Source organism: Anarrhichthys ocellatus, unplaced genomic scaffold (genome assembly GCF_004355925.1).
Source record: "Anarrhichthys ocellatus isolate YVR2014 unplaced genomic scaffold, GSC_Weel_1.0 scaffold29, whole genome shotgun sequence".
Classification (NCBI taxonomy): Eukaryota; Metazoa; Chordata; class Actinopteri; order Perciformes; family Anarhichadidae; genus Anarrhichthys; species Anarrhichthys ocellatus.
In genome coordinates this window covers 2,717,390-2,739,124 of record NW_022280059.1, presented here as the reverse complement: position 1 = coordinate 2,739,124, position 21,735 = coordinate 2,717,390, and the positions used below count along the sequence as shown (strand labels likewise).

The following is a 21,735-nucleotide window of genomic DNA, read 5'->3' as shown; positions in this document are numbered from 1 at the left end:
CTGTGGCTTTACTGAAAGTAAATGTAGCAATGTAGCATGCGGTGAAGTCTAAATTATCACGAAGTATGGCCGACTGAGGAGACTTAAATGGGATAGAGACAAGGGGACGTGCTCACTAACTAACACCAGAAGGGAAGGTGAGGCTGAGGGAAGATGACATGTTTTAAGCAAATGGAGGGGGAGACCCGGGGAAACGGTGTGAGACCTCACCTCCAATTTCTGGTGTATAAAATCGTATGTAAAAATTGTCTCCAACAGATGGCTGCGCAAACGCCAGTAAACGCACCAAGGTGCGGCTTTGCTGGTTCGGACTGTAACAGCTAAACTCAAATATCACTAATGCAACAATGATTTAAAAATGGTTTAGGTTCCCTATTTTTGCCGCTGAAGGCAACCAAAGGCCAAGAGTTGGCCAGTTTCTCATCATAGCCGTTAGCGTCCGGCCCTGATGCGCTGGCGTTAGGTCGTCGGGTTGTCAGCGCTGTGCGTCTGCAGCCTCTGGACGACTGGGCTGTGGAGAATTAATCAGAATATCACACAGTAAGTAGGTGAGACGCTCACAGGGACTCAAGTGGACGGACATGATTAGACATCGCCTGTGAGATTAATGAAGACCTTCACGGGGAGATTATATTGACTGAAGCTGATTATGCTTGAGACCATTTATTCAGCGGAATATCATTACGGATGGAACAATCCATATATCATATGCAGCCTCACCTCGCCTCCCATCACAGCCGACTACTTACTAAAACACTGTTCTTTTTATTTTTTCTGTGGAGATTGTCTGAGCTGGTTCAACCTTGCCGGAGTGACGATGTAACCGCGGTGGTGTTTGTATGATGTATGGTACTATGTTGCCGAGCATGGCGGTCTCTAACCAGCATGCTGTGTTACTGATATTCACTTTTTTTTTTAAATATAATGCCCATATTGGAGGTAGAACTTAATTCTACTGTGACATGACGCAAAATGAGATCCCACACGTTTTATCTGCATCTGAAATATGAAGCGATTGACAACAAACTTTAGTAATTGGCTTCAGGCTGTATGGCGCATGACAGCAGGACTCAAACGCTGGCGTCAGCACACACAGGCTCATTTACATACTTGTGTATTCTAAAGTGCCAAAAATCCCAAGGTACGGATTATAGTGTTGATCACTGTGCACACCAAAGACGCTTTACTGCACACATGAATGTTGATCCCAACTTCTAATGGTTACAGAAATCAACAATGATATTTTATTTTTTTTATCATTTCATCTCCTTGGCCCAAGTTGTGAGTGAAAGAGAGTTTGTCACAGCTCAGGTTAGCCTGCCAGTTGAAGAAAGTCCATAAGTGCCTGATGGTGGGAGCCAAATATAGATCCCAAACTTTGTGTATTTGTACACAGAAAGATAATAACCTGCAGAGTTGCAACTATTGAGGACAGTTTGAGGCATTGATTGGGGTTAGTGGGATGTTGGGACAGTGGGAATTGCAGTTAACCCCCTTTTTGCCTCGGAGTGACTCCATATCTCAATGTTTATTTTTCAAGGCAGCAATATATTCATTGCATGGCCCCACTTTCTGTGTAGTGCATGCAAATACTCCACTCCCCCGTATTTCTAGTGCACGACTCGTGTGCCCTTGGTGAGAATGACTTCATGCATCAGTTATCCAGCTCTACACATCTGTATTCCCCGCAACCCACGTTTAATATCAAGATACCTCCGACTTAGATGAGGAACATTTGAATTACCATTCCACGCTTAACCCTCCAAGCAACATTGTAGTCCAATCAGAGTGGCCCCAGACATCATACCGGCCCAGCCCACTTTTCTACACATGAGAGGAATCTGTGCTGCCCCTCTCTGCTACTGAATGGATTACAGTATGAAATGAATAAGTACCGGGCAGTGGAGAATTAAATAGAGCAGGGGAACTATTGTCTTGAAAGTGAGCGTTTTCAGAATATTCAGAGAGCACAGTGGGTCAATAATCCATTACATCGTGTCAAAAGTATCATAACAGACAAGGACTGCACCACACCCCTGGGAGTGGCTCTTCATGGCTCTTGCTGCTGGTAATATTGAAAACCATTTTGAAGTGCGGACCTCTTACTGAAATGTGACATCTTTCTAACAGCTGTGAGCTTTAGAAGCGTACTCCGCTCAAAGCGCTGTGGAAAACCACGACTTTTATCGATTTTCCGTGCTTCCTATGGTCCTTGCACATTCAACGTTGTGGTGTCAACATGTGCTGTTTTACGCCACAATTTAGCATGTTGTATTCTTCTTCTTTAAAAGCCAATACCTTGAGGGTATGAGAGCTGCAGACAGACTGTGCAACACTAATTTGACTGATTTAATTTTAGTGATTGACAAGGCAATGCTCAGCTGTTATTTTGTAGATGGATGATGGCAAGAAGTGCACGTTCCTTCAAGAGTCTGTTGAGAGTCCTCCCTTTAAAATAACCAAACAGGAATGAGCTCAGAAAACGTCTCCCAAGGCAAAAGAACCAAGACAACAATCACAAGTAAAGGCCTGTCATTGCTTGTTATAAGACAACAATATGCCCGAGGACAATGCTGATGAATGGTGTGTCTCTTATTTTTCTTTGTTCTTTTATGCTATGCCTATAAACATTTCATTTGTCAACACTGTTATATGGATCTCCTGGCTCTCTCATCTTACAAAGGCTTTACAGAAATGCACACCAGAACTGTATAAATGGACAGAGTGGGATGAGAGTATGTAATGGAACTATTGTGATCATGATTGTGGGCAACATTGCAATGCATTTCTCAAATGTCATGTTAAACTTTCCATCAATTTCCAATTGAAATTAAATGATTGCACCAGAGAGGTTTTGCTGTTACTGAAAGTACCAAATGTTTGGACACATACAGAGAAGAATGTGCTCCAAAAACAAGCTGTGTTTCCTCTATTATACCTGGAAGCAGAAGACAAACAAGGCCACTGTAATCTTGGTTGTGCTAAAGTGAAATGTGAATTATTTTGTGACATCATCATTGCTGAAAGGTTAATGACTTGCAGTTTATGAATGTGCACATTATCATATTTGATTAAATGTGAAAACATGAACGGAACTCCACTTTCCTTTCCTGTAAAGTGTGATTTCATGAGCTTGATTTAAGTTTGTCTGAAACTTGGGCTCCAGAAAACCGAGATATGTTGTACCTCCGATGGCTGAAATTTCCCTCAACGCGAGTACGGAATGCAAAGGTAGGAAAATCAATCCCATAATAAAGTTCTTTATTAAGGCTTTTTAGAAAGAGTCAACCTATTTTTTTTTCTGAGAGGCAATTACTTTGCCAAGCAGTAAGACAACAGGAGTCAATGCAGCAACAGAGGGCTGAGATACCGATAATGAACAAGCGGAGCAAATTCTGTCAACTTTATGCACCCGAGGTACCATGGAACCAAACCCTGAGATCAAAAATCAATGGACAGAATTGACTCAACTGAAACAAATTAACTGCACAGGGCCCTGTTTATAAACTTGATAAACTAGTTTAAGTCTTGATAAACAGAAAACCTCTAGCTTCTCTCCAATGTAATGTTTAGTTTAAAGGAGTAACGCTGCACTGAAGTCACGGTTCGCTTCATCCCCAGTAGTGCAAGTGTCAGAGACAGACAGAGTCATTTTGCTTGGGGCAATTACTTTAATAAACCATTTTCATTATGAAAATAGATTACATTACAAACACTTTTATATTTGACACTATACGAATGCTCAACAAACTCTTTCCCAAAAGGCCAAAAAGAGTCTCTTATACTGTGAATTTGAAAATACCTAAATAAATGTAATAATAAGTAGTTCCACGATGGCTACATTCAAAGCACCCAAACATTTGATCGGCACATCTGGTTGAGGCCATATGTTGCTAACAGCGTACATATGTTACGGCGACTCCAGGCGGAATTCCCGACTTTAGTTCCACATTACGTGCATCAATCTACATGTGAGCGATGACAAATGATCATATTGAATTATCGGCCGGCCCTACAGTGACGGTTTGGTTCTAAAACACTCGCACGCAACCCGAGCTTCAACTGTAGCTCAAGCTACAGTATCATCTTCTGTGTGCTTCTATACTTTTAAAGTTACTTACAGTAAGAACGCTGAGGCAAAAGGTTAGAATCAAGCATCTCTAAATATTATATGATGCTCACAATAATATGAATAGCAGATAATTACTGTTGAGGTCAGACATCGAGCCAGCATAAGAGTTGGGGTGAGGTCAGCAATGTGGCTCGGGGGGTCCAATGCTCATGAATTTCACATATACTCTCTGGTGTCTGAGTTTAGACGCAACACTGAACTATTTGCATTATGTTTCCAACTTTATACAAATATCAATACTACATATAGTTAGGAAATACTGATAATAACATTAATACTTCACGGTAGTGTCTGTTCATTGTCCAGTCCCACGGTAGACATCGGTATAGCGGAGTCTGTGTTCATGATGTTGTCTGTACTGTGGCAGCCATGGCCTTTGCTGTTATCTCACATAAATCAGATAGACACCAACGGCACTGTTTCCTGAGAGATCTCTTAAGTGCTTGCGTTGGTATGAATAGTCATTGCACTTTGCGGTTACACTGCAGTTGACATAGTGTGTGTTTCATTCTAAGTCAGTCTTCAATCTGATTGACGTGGATGGACTGAATATTTTTGCACATAATGTGTTCTAAACCATTTAATCTTTTTTCTTTTTAAATCTAAAATGCTGATCAAAAAATGAAGTTTTTCTTACATTTCTTTATACTTGGAACTTGGAGAGAAGGTGGCAGAGCACAGCAATGTACACATGTGACAACCAGATAATAGAGGCGTCTTTGGTTTTCCCTGGAGAAATTCAGTTGTACTCTGAGACGCCTTGATCTGCTTCAAGAACCGTAGAGGACACAGCAGTCGGATTGTCAGTACTGCAATGTACTTAAATATCCCGTGTGTTGTTCTCGGCTGTATCTCTGCAGCCAGATGAGCCTCACGAGTACGGCTGACATGAGCGAGATATGAAACCACCGAGTAGTAAACAAGGTGGAGATGGACTGTAACGGCGTGAGCAGGGTTGCTTTCTTTAATCTAAATCCTTTGATTATTTGATTAGTTTTATCAGTGAGATCCATTGCTGGTGAAGATATCCTCAGGTAGCCTCACAGTTTCTCCTACACACACCCACACTCTCACAAACTCTACGGGGAGTCAAGACTTACACTTTAAAGACAAGGGTTTAAAATGATTATGATTAGACTACAAAAACATTCCAAGTGCTTATGCAAATGAAACCACAGCCCCGTCTTCCCATTGGCGTACATTTAGAAAAGAATATAGGCTATGAACAGAGCAATATGCGTCGTTCTATAGTGTTGAATTGGGCTACAGAAGCCTTACACTGCTCCTAATCAGGGAACAAAGATGTGTCATCCGAAAACTGCTTTGCTGTTGCTTTCACTGCATTGTTGCTTTATATACAGTGCATTGTTACCCTGTCTATGCAAGCATATACTCAATAACTACAACCCACTGGTGCAAGCTGTAACACTGCACAACAAATGAGACACCGAGTGTGTGAGTAAAAACAGCCTGCCGGAGTGGGGGGTACTCAACGACGTTCCAAGCCTCCACGGGTACTTGGCCACCAAATGTTACAGAAAAGAGCCTCCTCTAAGCTTCAGTCCCCTCTCACCCTCCACGCAGTCACTGAGTCAGTCAGTCAGAGGAACAGATCTCAGTCAGAGAGACTGATACTTGCTCCTATGTTGTACTTTACTATGCTATTATTATCTAATGTGAGATGAGGACCAATATTCAATTTCAATAATGTTCCTTTTTATCAAAACAAACAATGGCCACAAAATGTTCAATAATCACATCAAATAAATTACAGCGATTTAAAAAAAACGAATTTGCTCAAACAAAGAAATGAACGAATAGACCGTAGCCTGTAACACTTAAAGGCATAGACCCGACACACAACCGTGTTATCCTTCTGACAATAATTCATTTTAAGTCATGTTGATGCATGATTAATAATGTGAGATTCATGTTCCTTATTTCATGGGCTGTTTGGGATTTCTGGGGTATTGCATAGTAAAGACAAGAAAACTACAATTCATAGGTTTGGATTCCTACTCAAAAAGGAAAGTATATTAATTGGTATTTGTCAGGCTAATAACTGTTTTCGGTATTAATGCGACCTAGCTGTTGGGTGGCATTTTTTTTTCTGAGAGCACCTGTTGTTTACAGCTCTCACGTCCATGAATGATGCTCTCCCAGCTGTGTCACATCTACAATGGTCGTGACAGGCCAGTAGATTTCAGTGTGTGCCGTACAATCTCTCCTAATATCAGCGCTTAGGAAGACGATTCCGTGCGACCGTTCCCCTGCTCTCATCTCTTAACACTGCCTGTTGAATTTCTTACCTGAAAGGCCACTGATGACAGACAGGAGGAGAAAGGGTTTCCATGGTGACCCCATAGTTGTTGGAGAGGGTCCCTTCTGCAAGAGTGTTAGCAGGTCTGCGTCTTCATTAAAGCTGCCTGCAAACAGAGAGACAGGAGAGAGTTGGTCGGAGCACACACACACACACACACACACACACACACACACACACACACACACTTCTGGTTATCGCATACATCCGGATCCACACTGTAAACCTCCAAATCACTAAGTGACATCTTTCATATGAATCGTTCAAATTATAGCTCCACCACACTGTGTCATGTAGAAGAATACAATAGGTTTGTGACGAGGAAGAGAAGCTTGTGAAGTCAACAGAGTATTTCTTGTTATTTATAGAACAAATCGTATGTGGAACAAAAGCATTATTAGCCAAACACTCTCTAATCCCCTGCAGTCCCGGCTCTTTATAGATTCCCCAAATAATAACTGTGACTGTGCGAGTCCTTTGCTGACAAAAATCACACATTTCATGGAATTGTGAATCCCACAGCACTGACTGGGCTCTGAAAAGGACGATCGCTAGTTTTATCACAAACTAGATTCCAATGTATTCATATACTTATCGCAACTCAGCGTATTTGTGTCCACACTTTACACTGCAATGCGACCACGATATATTTCGTGGTCAAAGGAGCGGCTGTAAAACGACGGATCCACACATTTCTTTGCCTCTGAAGTTCTTCACAATACAAGTCCCACATTATTTTTGCTGCTTACTCTTCTTCCCTGTACTATTAGTAGACTTGATGTATTGAAGGATTACCACTAACAAAGCTCTGCTGATTCTGTGATGTATACATTCCTCATAATAAAAGTCCACCTTCATTTTGTTATTTAAAAGCTTTTATTTTGGAGCAGCAAAATGAGGAAAATGTAGGTTTTTAATCAGCAAATGAACAGGACTCAGACAGCACGTCTCAGCTGTGCATCAGGAGAGGAACTCCGGCCAGATGGGAGAAAGATGGAGACCTGCGTTTGATAGATTGTCTGGATTGTCCCCACATGCTGTCCGCACTGAGATCCGAATTCATTGCGAGCCAGGCCACCTCGGCAAGTGGTCTGGCTGATCAGATCCCAATGAGAGCAGGATCTCATATTCAAAGCGTACAGATTTGATGGGTGATGTGTCCCGGCATGATCGGGTGTCCCAAATCGCAACCTTTAAAGCAAATACAAAATAAAACTATGATTGATATTTTAAGTTATTTAAATAGGTTGCTGACAAACACACACACACACACACACACACACACACACACACACACACACACATTCAGAGTATCAAACTGTCCTCTGTATGCTCCAAACACAGTGCGAATAGGAACACAGCCCTTTGGCTTGGAGTGTGAGGAATGTGTAGCTGCTGCATAAAGGACTCTGAACAAACACTCCATGTACCTTTCTAGTACTAGTTATTCCCTAAATGAATGCAGTCGTCTACACGACCATTTCAGCACAGCAAGGTGTCCCAGGAATAATGGACGAGATGGAGCCTCTGCGTAGCGAGATGGCCTTGACTTTGTGATTTTCTGTATCAGGATACAGACTCACACTCACACCGTACACACTGTCTTCAAATCACTTTTCTTTTTTAAAAGTTTGAGGTTCGTTTGACCTGTTGGCTTTGTTTGGCTCGACATTGTTGCTGCTATGTTTATCCAGATGGTTTGTTACACAGAACCCTCTGAGAAGCCCTTGTTGGAAACCCTTGTTGGTTTGATCTTGTGATATAGCAAGAATCCTGCTGCCGTGCAATTTAAAACATGATTACCTGCATTCTAATAAGCATTGCACTGAGTTAGAACGCAGGTGGGAGACGAGGTTCATGCATCACTATCAGACACGCCCCTCCGTGCACTCACCCTGACAACGGGAGTTGCTCGTGCAGCTGCAAGGATGTAGTCTTTCATCAAGGGACCCCTACCAGGTGCCAGGGGGTGCAACGGATCACAAAAGTCCCGGATGGATCAGGGGAAAAATCAGGGAGCAAGTACAACTTCTAGAGATGAGCTGGTCATCTGTTTTCCCCTGCCGATAAAGATTGCCGATCGTCGACGAGCCACTTCGGTCAATACAGACTGTTTTTGTTGTTTTGTTATGTTTTAGCAGCTGGCATTTCAAGATTCCAAGCTTTTATTTTTTCACCACCTTCCCCGAAAAATCATTTCATCTTCCCTGAAGTCAGTGTAAACCGCCCAAAATTCTAAATGTTTTCTTTTACACTGTTATTTTTATCTTTGGTGGTTATTTGCATAAAACATGTACAAATCAAATTGATTAGGAAATAATAGATTGTATTTTTCTGAATAAAAAAAGTGTATTATAAGCTGCTTAGAGCTCGTGTTTGGAAGTTAAACAGGTCTTAACTCTCCGTAATTACTCCCCAGCTATATATTTCTGTGAAAACATCTCCTTCAAACAGCTGTGCAAAGTTATCCAAGACTACATTTGAACACATCATGATACCATCATAGTTTACCTTCGCCCCCCTCTGTACAGATCAGCTACAGTCCGTGTAGAATAATCCTATTCATCGCCGACAGTCATTCATGAGCTCAGCATCAACGCCTGAGCGTGATAACAAACACTGGTATTCAGGTGAACATTGAGTGTGAAACACTGCATCTGGATGTACGGATGCCATCCTATCTAGAAACAATGCTAATGGGAAAGATTGCTGATGTGAATAAAAAAAGAGCAAGATCTGCTGAGCTTGTTATTCTCCTCCAGCGCCATTCATCGCCACGCAAAGAGCAGTACTTTATCAGCCACTTTGTCAACATGTTTAAATGTATGCTCCCTCTCCCTCTCTCTCTCTCCTCCCCTCTTGTCTCACTAACGGTCTCTCTCGTCTTGATTTAGCTCGTCTGTCATGTAGATCATTAATACGGTGGCACAGGCAGCTCTGTGGGTTGAGGGAAGCATGTCCAGATCCAGCAGGACTCGTCTCACATTCATCATTCATGCCTCCCTTTGTCTCGGCCTCACCTTGATTGCTCCCTCTTCTCCCACAATGCACCAGCCGTAGAGCTATTGGCTTAAACAATTTGCGACTTAGCAATTAGGCGGTTATTTAGAAAAGGAAAAGAAACAAAGAGAGATAAGCAAACACAATTATCCATTTCCGTCGTTGCTGTATACAACGTTTTTACTGTCTTTTCTCAGGTTTCTCAATCTGCTATGTTTAAGCCTTTTCTCTACAGCTGGAGATAATTGAACAAACTTCTCAGTGTGCACTGTCTTTGGTCACCGATGCAAAGAAATAAATAGCTGAAGATCGGCTGTCTAGACAGCTGTCTGCCCAGGCTGCTCTTCTTTTCGTCAACAGGTTCTCACCCGGCTTTTCATGCCGCACACCGCGGCATGAAAATAAAAGCTGGCTGAGTGACGGAACATGAGCGGAGGCCTATTGGATACACTGAAAGCACACAGGTCACCTCGGGAATGGAGGCCTCCCCTGCCCCTGTCTCGCAGCACTTTACTTCCTGGCTGCGTAGGTCAGCGTGTTGTCAGACAAACCCCTGGGTACGTGTTGGACCGAGCAGCCTCCACATCAGGCCTCGTGGGAACCGGGAGGCAGAAGCACATCTACTTCCCACAGAAAACCCACCTCTGGCCTGCAGTGTGTGTTTGTTGAAGGAACACAAGAGAACACAAAGTCCAAGAACATGTTCCCTTCAGGAGGATTGTCATAAAAACTGCAAGTTGGCACGTTTGTTTGTCTTGGTTGGTTTGGTTGGTTCTGTATGATTGCCAAGTAGTTTATTTTATGGAATTATAAAATGTTTACTGTAACTCCGGGTACTTTGTCTGTTAAACTGCTTTGCCTTTCTTTTACTCATAATGTGGAACAAGTTGTTGTTGTAACATCACCATACGACCATTATGAGCTCAGAAAGAGGAGAGAAAACCTGTTATGCTCCCGTCTGTCTACGAACACGGTGAACGCGAGAGTTATTGATGAAGTTAACTAAGAGTTTTTGTTTCTTTGTTGTTTGTCTGCTAGTTTTTTATGTTGCTCCACGAGAGGACAAGAACACATGTGAACGTCAGAACGAAGCGTGGACTCTTTATGACCAGTGTGGGAAAAAACAGCCATGTTGGAAACGCCGACATGACAAAATGGATCGTGTGGCAGGAGCAGTTTTGACATTAAGTCACAGACCTTCGAGAGGGGAGAAAAAGGTGACAAGATATGAAACTAAAATCAGAAGGAAGAGCATTATGGTGTTTAAAAACGCAAAGAAGTCTTTTGGGGGCATTTTGAGATGACTTGTTTTGAGTTTCACTGCATCATAATATTATATTTTGCATTATAATTACTGATACACTAATGTTGCTGCTGGTAAATGTGACACAGAAAGTCATTCTCAAGTAATTCACTTCAGCCTGAACAATTACTGTACTTCTGTAAGAGTAACAATGCATCTTCAGCTCTACACAATACACACATGGACGACATGGTTTACACTAAAAACGTCGAGTTTGCAGGTTTTAAACCAGTTCATTACAGATGTGCCATATTTTTTGTCCAAAATAAGTCAAAGTTGACCTTTTAAAATGCAACGGCTAGTTTCATTTTTACCCTTTCCTTTCAGTTTGAAATAGCTAATTGTCTACTGCTGCAACAAGGACATGATCCCTCACTGGCTTCTCTGGTCATTGCCAATTGTGTTTAGAAGTGGAAGATATTTTTTAAGTTTAAAAATGGAATTCTCAGAAATGTAACAGCTCTTCATGTGTAGTGGACATTTGTACAGTTTAGAGGCAATCTTCTTCAATTTGGGAAGAGTGCTGTTTGTTGGAAAGTGCCAAACACATCCTTATCTAACAGCGTCCCCCAGTATCAACCATGTCTGCTGTGCACAGCTGATTAACAACTTGAAGAGCTGCACTGCTCGACCGACAGTCCCGACAGCACAATGGGTAGTTTGAGGTAAAATGTGTCATGGCTTGCACACAAGCCAGGTGCACGAGGATAATCTATTTACGGATGAGGAAGACGGAGAATTCAGATTTCACATTGCTATCAACATTTACCCGTCGTTATAATATCAGTGTTGAAAATGCAACGGCAGAGATACAAAACAGCTGCAAAGCACACGCCGTGATTACAGTAAATGTAGATACAAAATGATATGCATTATCCTGAAAATACTAGGCTACCACTTTAGTGGCTGTGACAGTGAGTGAGGTTTTGAGATGAGAAGTATTTATCAGAGCAAGGGTCTCCTGTGTGTATCAAATAAAGTTGGTCTGCACTCAGACAACTTACAGTTCACTCTCCTTGAATGCTCGGCGTCTCACAGGACTCTGCCAGACATGTCCTTTGTGGTCTCAGCTTTCACTTTCCAGTCGACCATATACTTTATACTGGGGGGGGATGGTAGAGTCCTTTTCGATTCACAAGACGAGACAAAAACCCACGCATAGCATAGAGGCTTAGAGCACAATGTCATTGAAAAGTGGACTCCATTAGGCAGGAATACCTGCCAAAGAAACAGGAAGTGACCTGTGACAAAGCTATAGTCCACCAGCTATATAGACAATATTGTTTTAATTTGAATATCCTTTAAAACAAAGTGGCCACTCTTCTTATGAATGCATACGAGCTGTTACGCAGACCAAATCTACAGAAACCGGTCCAGGAGAGGAGTCATATATCAGAGGAACGATTACTTATGTTTCCCTGGAAGCGGAATGTCCTCCGATTTGCTCTTTCGTGAAGTACTCTTCAAAAACAGAGCACACTCCATAGTATCCTGGAACTCTTCCAGGTGTGTGCCGTGTCCATTAGCGGGCTCGAGGAGCTGGATTCTGCCACGCTTCAGTCCGGGCGATCACCGCCCAGACAGATGGTTATTAATGGAGGTAGAGCACAGGGTGCAACGAGGTGCACTGAGGGCTCTGAACGCGATGCTTCTACTTAGTGTCATGCCGGTGTTTCCACGCAGACATTGTTTTTCACCCGGCTGAGGGTCGGACAAACCAAGTGACACACATATCGCCTGGTAATCACAGCAGCTGCGTTGTTGTCGGCCACGAGACAATGCGAGACAGCAAGTGTGTGAATGAACTGCAGTGTGCGCCTTTAATTTGTATTTTTACGAGTACTGTGCTAGTATATGTACCGTGTTTGCCAGCACTAACACTTTGTGTAGTACTGGGTAATTCACCAACCTGTTGAGGTGTGAATCTTGCCGTATCTCACCATTCCATTTTCCATTCTTGGGGTCACGAACTGATTGCAAAACGATTTTCGATTCAAAGGGGAAATTGAGGCAGTGTGGCAAATGATGGCATTAGGGCAGAGTAACATATGTTTAAGATTATAGAGCTTTGATATTTAAGAAGTTCTATCTACTGATTGCAATAACGTAAACGCACAAAGGCCAAAGCTATTTATTTATTCATGCTAAACTTGCAAGAATAAACACGTGTAACCAAAATGTTTTGTAATATTTGTCAATTCTCAGTGAGATCAAGTTACACCAAAACAATGTAAATGCTGCCAGTTACATAATTGAAATGGGTAGGCTAGCTGCCTTTGTAATAAAAGTAATAAATGTGATTTGTTTTTGTGGAAAAAAAATGATTTTTGGAAGTTGTGAATCGATTCAGAGTCTTAGAAGATCAGAATCTCTGTTACATAATCAATAATAACTTGTTATGGATTATTCAGCAACTAGCCTGTTTCTCTGTTCATGCTTAAGTTAAAATATTTCATGGATCTAACCTTTTTTTTTTAAATTTCTCACCAAAGGTATTAGAGCAGCAAAGGTTGAGTCATAAAGGCAAATGTAGGCCCTGATGACACACGTCACACTCACATATACTCAGAGCCTGATTGTAATTATCGTCTTCACGCCCTCTCGGCTCACCTTGTCACCGCTTCCAATTAGCATACGTCTACATCAAGGAAGGGACGTCTGTCGAAGGATGACCCCGGAAATACAGTATAATCAGTGGCGTCGCAGTCGAGCACAGCACTTGTTACTGACACACACACACACACACACACACACACACACACACACACAGTGTTAAACTACAGCAAATACAAGTTGAAGGAAATTCTCTTTCCCATTTGTAAAATTAGCTTTTTTCCTTAACTTCTTTTTTTTGTATTCTTGATTATTAGGTAATCTTATTAATGTCTTTGTACTTAATGTAAATGGACTGTGCGTATTTATATGAAATACATATATATGCAAATAAAGTAACACAAGGGGTAACTTATTAGCCTTCTTCCGGTTACTAAAATGCTAGCGCTGACACCCACCGCATGCTCTGCGCTGTGATGACAATGATAAGTGCTAGAGGTACTAGTGATTACAGTAGTGGTAATGATAGTAATATCGTAGTACTAGCATCTGTAATGGTACCAATAGCGGTAGCAGAGGCAAACATCTGCTTTGTCCTCAGTATCCATTTGAATTCAATCATCCTAAAAAATATGTGCATGAGCCAGTGAGAGAATGGCACTTCACTGCTCTCCGTGGTGCTTATCTCTGCTCGTATAGTTGTGGATATTGTGACATGAACACTTGAAGACACGGGTGCATTACAGGTATGTTGTACAAATATTAGCGTTTACTCCGCTATGAATGGCAGACTTGCTTTCGGCCTAGATCCAATACATTATGATGCAGCACATCATTTAAATTGTGTGGGTGATACGTTCTACAATACTGTAGAATATGATATATACGTATATATATATATATATTCTAGGTGGACACAGAAGTGGAACAAACCAGACACATAAGCACCGCATGCTGCTGTGGCAGCATTTAAAGAGCCACCTTGACTTCAAAAGCTTCCTTTTACAGGGACACTTTGTCCTGTACAATATAAGGTCTCGCTCTCCCCTTCCTCACAGACTTCCATCAGACGTTAAGGCAATTGAACCTGTCATCATCTACCAACTAGAGCTGGAGAAGAAGTTAATCTGACAACTACAGACCAGAGGGGATCTGTGTAACTCTGTCTTCCTCCATTTCTCTGGTGTGGACAGAAACATTTTAGGATAAAGCACACGAGGTTATGGCAGTCTTAGGTATCAACTGCTTCCTGACAGGAAGCTTGATGTGAATAAATAACATTTCAAAATGGTGATAAGTCACAATTACTATTTGTAAATATTTAGTTTATGTGTAATTAGAAGTTATTCATGAATATTAGGATCTGTATGTGGCTGAGTGGAGGTGGCTGTGTTTCAGAAAAGCAGAGCGGGTCATCCACTAATCAGAAGGTCAGCGGTTCGAGTCCCTCCCATATACTGTGTGAGTGTGTGTGTGTGAATGAGCATTTAGTTTAGTACCTGGTGAAGCAGCCTCTGCCATCGGTGTGTGAATGGGTGGATTTTGGAAAGTAGTGTAAAGTGCTTTGAGTGGTTGAACGACTAAAAAGTCCATTTCCTGTTAATGTGAAAGCCTTGGAATGAGTTTGAACAATAAACATTAACTAACAAGCAAAATGTTTTCAGTAAAATGATACGTCCAAATAAGTACCCGGTGCAGTGGAGCTGCACAGTTCAATCTGTTCTACAGGCTCTACCTAGTGCAGTCATTCTCAGGGGAAAAAGCATGATAACAAAATGAACATTTTGGAATGTGTAGTTAGAAAAACACTTCTTGGAGATTTTTTTTTTTGTGTATTTCAGCCTATACAAGCCGCTAAGCTCTTTAGAATGAGTCTCGTTACACACACTAGAGGTTTTAATCCGAGCGCACGGGGATGAAGTTAAAACATGATAATATGGGGATTACTCTCACCACAGTCGCACTCCTTTGACCAAAACAAGCCCTTTTTGTTAAATGGACATATTTACTTGATTAGCCATCAGCTAAGTCACGTTAAAGCCACAGCAAAGTCTGCTAGGAAGGACCAGGTGCAGGAGGGGATAACGGGGAATTCCCATCGGCAGGAAAGATGCAACATTTGTATCAGATGAACAAGGGGTTAAAGCTAGAATTAAAGCTATGGCATGCAACTTGATGCTTTGAGGCACTTTGTGTATCAGTTCCCACTATCAACCCCCTCAGTTGGTCAAGTTCCCACTCCTCCACTCGTCACTCGGCTGGTTGAACCGTCATGTAGCCGGGGGGGGGTGGGGTGGTGAGGCACGCAGCATAGATGAAGCCATCAAAGGGTGTTGGAGAAGCAGCCAATCAGAAAGCAACGTCGACGTTCGCATGGTTTCTGAACGGCTCCTGTGTGGGTGGGTGTGTGTGTGTTTTTGCCGTTGTTCACTAAGTGATGGATCAAAAAGCTTGGAACAAATTAATTGCTATACAAATGCTGTTTAAATGATTTGCCTATCAAGTAGTCAGCTCACAGTGTTCACTTTGAGTCTTTTCATACGGGACGATACATGTTGAATTTTTAAAAACTACAGTAATTCTACTTCTTTACTCCCTTGTTATTCCAACTTTTAGGACCCCTCTGTGTTCCGGCTGGCCAGCTGCTGCTGCTGCACACGCAGAATTCACGACGGTTAAAATAAAGTCATTTTCTCTCAGAGTGAAATGTATTCTCCTCGGAGCTAATGACCAACTGCCAAAAACGAGCCAACGAGATGCAGCGGGGCGACTCGGGTTTCCTTCTTCTACAGAGGCAACGTGATGGAGACAGAAGAGGTGGAGGAAAGCACCTGGGGTTGAAGCCACGTTTGAAACAGCTGTACTGTACTTGGAAAACAGTCGATATAATTCAGTAACAAGCGAAGCTGTCCTCATTACGTTAAGATTCATGTAATAAACACACAAATGTCAATTAGATGGTAATCTGCATGAAAATAAAGGAAAAAACAACAACATCCGGTTATAATAATCATCCGCTTATTGTCGATTGGCCCCGGGATGACGTGATCACTGGAAAACCATTTAGAAACAATTGCAGGCAAACAGCGGGAGGTGAAATTCATTTGCTGCATAATTTTAGGCTGACATTTTGTAGCCTCATTGTACTGAATAAATTCAAGACTTTCACAGATCTTTGTTTTTTTCCATCATCTCAACATTCCAGCTCATCAATTAAATATCAAACAATGTCCAGCTCAACTGCATTCACTATTTTATTCTTTACACTCCCGGTGTCATCGCCCACAGCTTTTAAAACATACCCACGCCACTCAAAACTGCATCTGCAGCAGAAAGGCCGGTGGGAGTCCTGCGTTAATGCAAAGCTGGAATTAATTCTGGAAGCAAAAAACTGAGGAGAATTTCCTGCAACCGTCTCGTACAGAGAACTCAGCAGCGTAACGGGAATGACTCATTGAACATTGAATGTCGTGTGTACATGTTGCTATTCTTAGCACTAGGTCTTTGTGTGAGTAAGGAATCAAGGAAACTGCTAGTTTGTAGTGAAGAGGAAAAAAAGTGGACCAAGTACAAGTTGTACGAGGAAGTACAGTAACATTCTTCCATAGAGAGGTCCGTTGGATGGTTTGTTGTCGGACAAATATGGTTTTGTCTTTTCAGGAAGTAATCAAGTATTCATCGCGCCGCCGCGTATTCATCGCGCCGCCGCGTATTCATCGCGCCGCCGCGTATGCATCGCGCCGCCGCGTATTCATCGCGCCGCCGCGTATTCGCGTCATTTGCGCCATTTGCGCTGCCGGTCAAAACGCCGGGGACCATTTGTGTTCATGTGTGAATCGCTTGAATCGCGCTGGACGCGCCGGAGAGGGGGCGCGGCTTATCGCCCTGAAAGCCGTTCAACTGTCTGCCATTAACCATGAAAAAAATAACCTATATTTCTGCTTAGTATGTGTTGTGGAAGTCACAGATATCCCGGGAAACTAAACTCTGTCATGTCTGGTTCACAATATTGTCCAGAGGAGCTCTGTGGATTTTATCGAGCTGTATTCACTGTGGCTAGCAAGCCACACGTCGCTGTTTACTACAGCTGTATGAACACAAAATAAACTGATTTGGCTGCGATTCAACGGCAATAAACCGACAAAAAGGGACTCCGAAATAACTACGTAATGATGCCGATTTGATCGTAGAGCTCTGGGTGAACACAGACGGCTACAGTATGTATTTCCTGATTCAACAACGGCAGGATGTCACTGATGACAGGGGGAGCAACTCAACGCTGATAGCCTATCGCGCCGGGGCGTAACGCGAATATTTCGCAGAAGTTGAAAAATTTCAACTCGCGCGTTTGGGGCGATTAGGCGTTCGATTCGCGTCAATCCCGCCGCAAATTAGCGTCAATTGCGGCGCGCCATCGCAAATTCACGCTGCGCCAGTCTCATCGTGTCTGTGCATAGACTTTGTATGTAATCTACTTGCGCGAATAATTTGCGACGCGTTTGGTGTGAACGCAGCATAACAACCATAAATGCAGAATTTAACCAAACATTTTGCTTTACTGGCTTTAAAAACATTTTAGACAAAATAAAATAAAAAAGTATAGTTTGTAAGTGGTTTGTAATCTATTTCCCACCGTGGTAAAGTTCAGGTTTAGCATAAAAGTTTATTATAATTACTTTAAAGTTCCAAGTGGGGAGAAAAGCAGGTTGTCAACAAGTGCAACTTGAAGCAAATACATTCACTGGTGTTGCTGCTTCCTTCTGATATGCATAAAGACAGGCCTGTGGATGTCTGCATCTATCCCACACATTCACAACCAGAACAGAAACCCAGAGGATGCAACATGCACCTGTTTATGAAACAGACTTAAACTGACCTATAGGTAGCCAGGTTGTTGCACACCAAACTCAACATGTAGGGGATTTACAGAGCTGTGCTGTACCGGCTTCCAGAATAACCATACATAAAGATGTCTTCTATCTTCAACAACACTATCTCTATATTGTCCATTTGTCGGTGATGTTACAGTATGTGTGCCCTAAAATGAGCTCTGTATATATTGATTTCAACAGAATACTGCTGATTATTGGGCGTTATTATCTACATTCATGCATCTTTTAAACATGTTTTTGGTAATATTGCCCTCCACAGTCAAATCGACAGTCTGTCCTTGAAAAGCAGAGTCAGACTGTAGTGATGACGTCATCAACAGACAAATCCTGGAGCTGCTTCACAGACAGTGAATAATGACACAAATTCCGGGACGCCATGACAGCACCCATGGTGATGTGACTAGGACGCGGGGACGTCTTCTGAATCACAGCTGAAAGCCCATCGCTGGGATAAAACTCATTTGGATGCAATATTTAAAAGAGAAAATCCTCTGAGCCCACAGCATCACTCATTAATTCAGTCTCGCTGGATGAGCTCCAAAAAGGTCACCTGATGACATCATGATCCAGGTCTGGATGCTCAGCTTTGTAGCAAAGGGAGGCGCTGTGTTTGTACTGAATTTGCTGAATATAATGTAAGCTCTGTGTCGAGTGGGATTTCTCTGCAACAATGTTTTCATTGAAGAAGATTTTTATATTTCTAATAGGCTCAAAAAATCCCATAAACAAAAAACATAACATTAAGATGGATGTTAATGACCAGTTGCATTAAATACCACCAGGCCAATCACGAGGTAGAGACAACGTTCCCTCGGATCTAGTGACACAAAATGCATCGTCTAAGAAGTGATGTGGGAGACAACTCTGCGCTCCGAAGCGCGTCTTGAAGAAATATGACCCTGAATACATTAAATGTGGATTCATAATGGCAGCCAGTGATGGGTGAGGGGAAGCCGAATATTTATTTTGCTCATTACAGGTGGCATTGGCATAACACTTATTTATGGCCCAGTTTATACTTCCTCCATTTTTTTCCCCCTCATTTGTTTGGAAAGGTTATCCTCAGAATTCTATATTACCAATCAGAGGTGGGCCTTAAATTAAAAACAGGTTGAAGAGTCTTATTCAGTGTCAGCTGCAGTCTGACCTTGATGAGAACGACGTGACGGCATTCTGCATCCGACCTAACGAGAGCAACGTGCATCTTCCTGATCACTGCGTTATTGTCTCAGGCATACAATCACATGAGAGGAACAATGGTGGCTATCAGCATTCCCAAGAGAGATGGCATCATAACAATCCTCCACTGAGTGTGAAGACAGCCCGTAAGCCCTTACAACAATAGCCAATCTAAACTCCAGGGACGAGGTCTATTCAAATAGGGTCACTGATGGTTATCCAAATGAGTAATTGGGGTAAACACTTTATTATTCGGTCTTTAGGAAATATGCCATGTGATAACCGTCAGTGCTAAAGCCTCAGTGAGCTTCTTGCGGTTGGTGCGTCCATGTATCTGCTCACTGCTACTCTGTGATGCTTAATCGTCCATTCAGCCGGAGAGGACGTCTAGAATTTGTGTCAGATTGCGCCCCAAAACCTCGCAAATTGGAGCGAAAGTGTGAACTGGGCGGTCGCTTCTGCAGCTTGAAACAGAGACAATTACGGCTGTGTGTTTGTTTTTTGTAGCCTCTGCCGTACGTCTTCGCAACAAGAAAACCACAAAGAAAAACGTCGGCCGCTGTAAAAATGGTTCTCCCACACCCTCGGACTAGTTAGTGTGTGTTAGAAGAGATCCGCCGCCGTCTCCCACGCGGAGACAGGAGAGATGACTCCTGCCCATGCTTCACCGGCACACATTCACAGGGAATGGCTACTGCTGATACAAAAAACAAATGTTTAAAAATTCACACAAAACAGGTGGAATTCCTGGAGATGAGAGCATATTCTCTAACTCTGTCCTCGTACCTGACATTCAGCCGGCTGCTGCAGTTGAGGCGAGCGATGTGTGACTGATCAGAGGCGGTTTCCTGTTCATTGTTTGAACGGTTTGTTCATCTCCGTATCTCCTTCGTCACAAGCGACATCCCAGAAACTGCTGACCCGATTTTGACAAAAGTGATGCGTCTTCTTCCTAAGAACCAGCGTTTCACTAAAATTACAATGATCCGTCTAAAGGGCCCCGCCGCAATTAAGGGAGATCATATCGCCCGTCTTGTATGACACACCATCGTGAATCGTTGCGTTTCGCCATGAGACATTTCCACAAACTGACACCACCAATTGTGTTTTTCCAGATTTTAAGGAAAGTGGATGTTGCCAATGTTGCCGCTTGAACGCGTTCTCAAAAGGGACATACTCACCCTTTGTTCACTTTCATAAAAAGTGCAATGTCATTGCGATGCTCGAGCTGAGGTCTAATTGAATTGATGACGTGACAGACGAAGAATTAAGCTCCCTTGATCCCTGACGACACCCTCAATAGATCCTTTAAAAGAGATAATGATTAACACACTGAGATGAAGCAGTGTGGACACAGTGGTTCTGTGTGGTGCCCTGTGCTGACTTCAGTGAGTCTCCGGACGCACAATTATCTTTTCCTGTACGTTTTTTGTTCCTCCTTTCTACCGCTGAGCATAGCTGTCTCGAAGTCTCTTGCTACCACTTTTCACCCCTCAGTGGTTTTAATTGTCCTGATGACCTCAATCAAAAGGCAATTACCAAAGAGAAGAGCGGCGCAGGCAATTATTGTGTTCAACACGAGATAGAGCACACCTGAGCGGAGCGAGAACCTTTTCACGGCGGTGAAATGACACGTGCCGCCAGTGACGGCTGTCGCGGTGAAGACGAGAGCATGAAGTAAGTGTGCCTGAAATTCTTATGTGTCCTCAGAGAAGACACTGACACTTCAAAGCCCAACGAGCAAGGTGCTACTGTTTGAAGCGGCGCACGCAAAGCTATGCGGAGGAATTCAGGGCAAGCCGAGATGAGTCGGAAAATAGGTTAAGACGGACTGTGAGCATACGGACACTTCTGCTCTGCTATAAAGTAACTGAATCGAATTTTCTCAGAATTTGAGAAATCCTCTGGACATTACTTTGCAGTCCACCAATTATTGGCACTGCAGTAAAAATGAGGCCTAGTCCATGAAGCTAAATCCTCATGCAATGCTTTGTGAGGTTGTTGAAACCCATTATTGTTTCAGGAATTGATGCAGGGATGCACACAGAGGCTGTTGGAAGGAATGAATTGTTCTGGACTGAGAGAGGAGGAAGCCACAGAAGTGTTCATCATATCTGCAGCTGCTAGGGATTATGGGAAGGGAACACTTATTCTGTGTGGCCAAATCCACGTCACAAACAAATACAAAAACATCACTAACACTTTCTAAAGTGTATGAATCAACCTATAATATCTGATAGTCTGCAGAGTGAACCGTAAAGGTCTGGCTATAAGCACTCAAAAATGTTCATAATGCTTTATAAAGCATTATATAATGACTTATAAAGGCATGTTTGATAAAACTTATAGTTGCTGG

The 21,735-nt window shown here is 42.6% G+C and overlaps 1 protein-coding gene across 4 annotated transcripts in view; it reads right to left on the bottom strand.

The window, feature by feature from the left end:
- The window catches only part of cntn5 (contactin 5), a 101,031-nt gene that overhangs the window by 62,510 nt on the left and 16,786 nt on the right, over window positions 1-21,735 (bottom strand). For all 4 annotated transcript variants that reach the window (XM_031863736.1, XM_031863738.1, XM_031863737.1 and 1 more), the window contains exon 2: window positions 6,442-6,558. In XM_031863736.1, coding sequence (XP_031719596.1) covers window positions 6,442-6,496 — 55 coding nt within the window. In that variant the 5' untranslated portion in view covers window positions 6,497-6,558. The remainder of the gene's footprint in view (window positions 1-6,441; window positions 6,559-21,735) is intronic.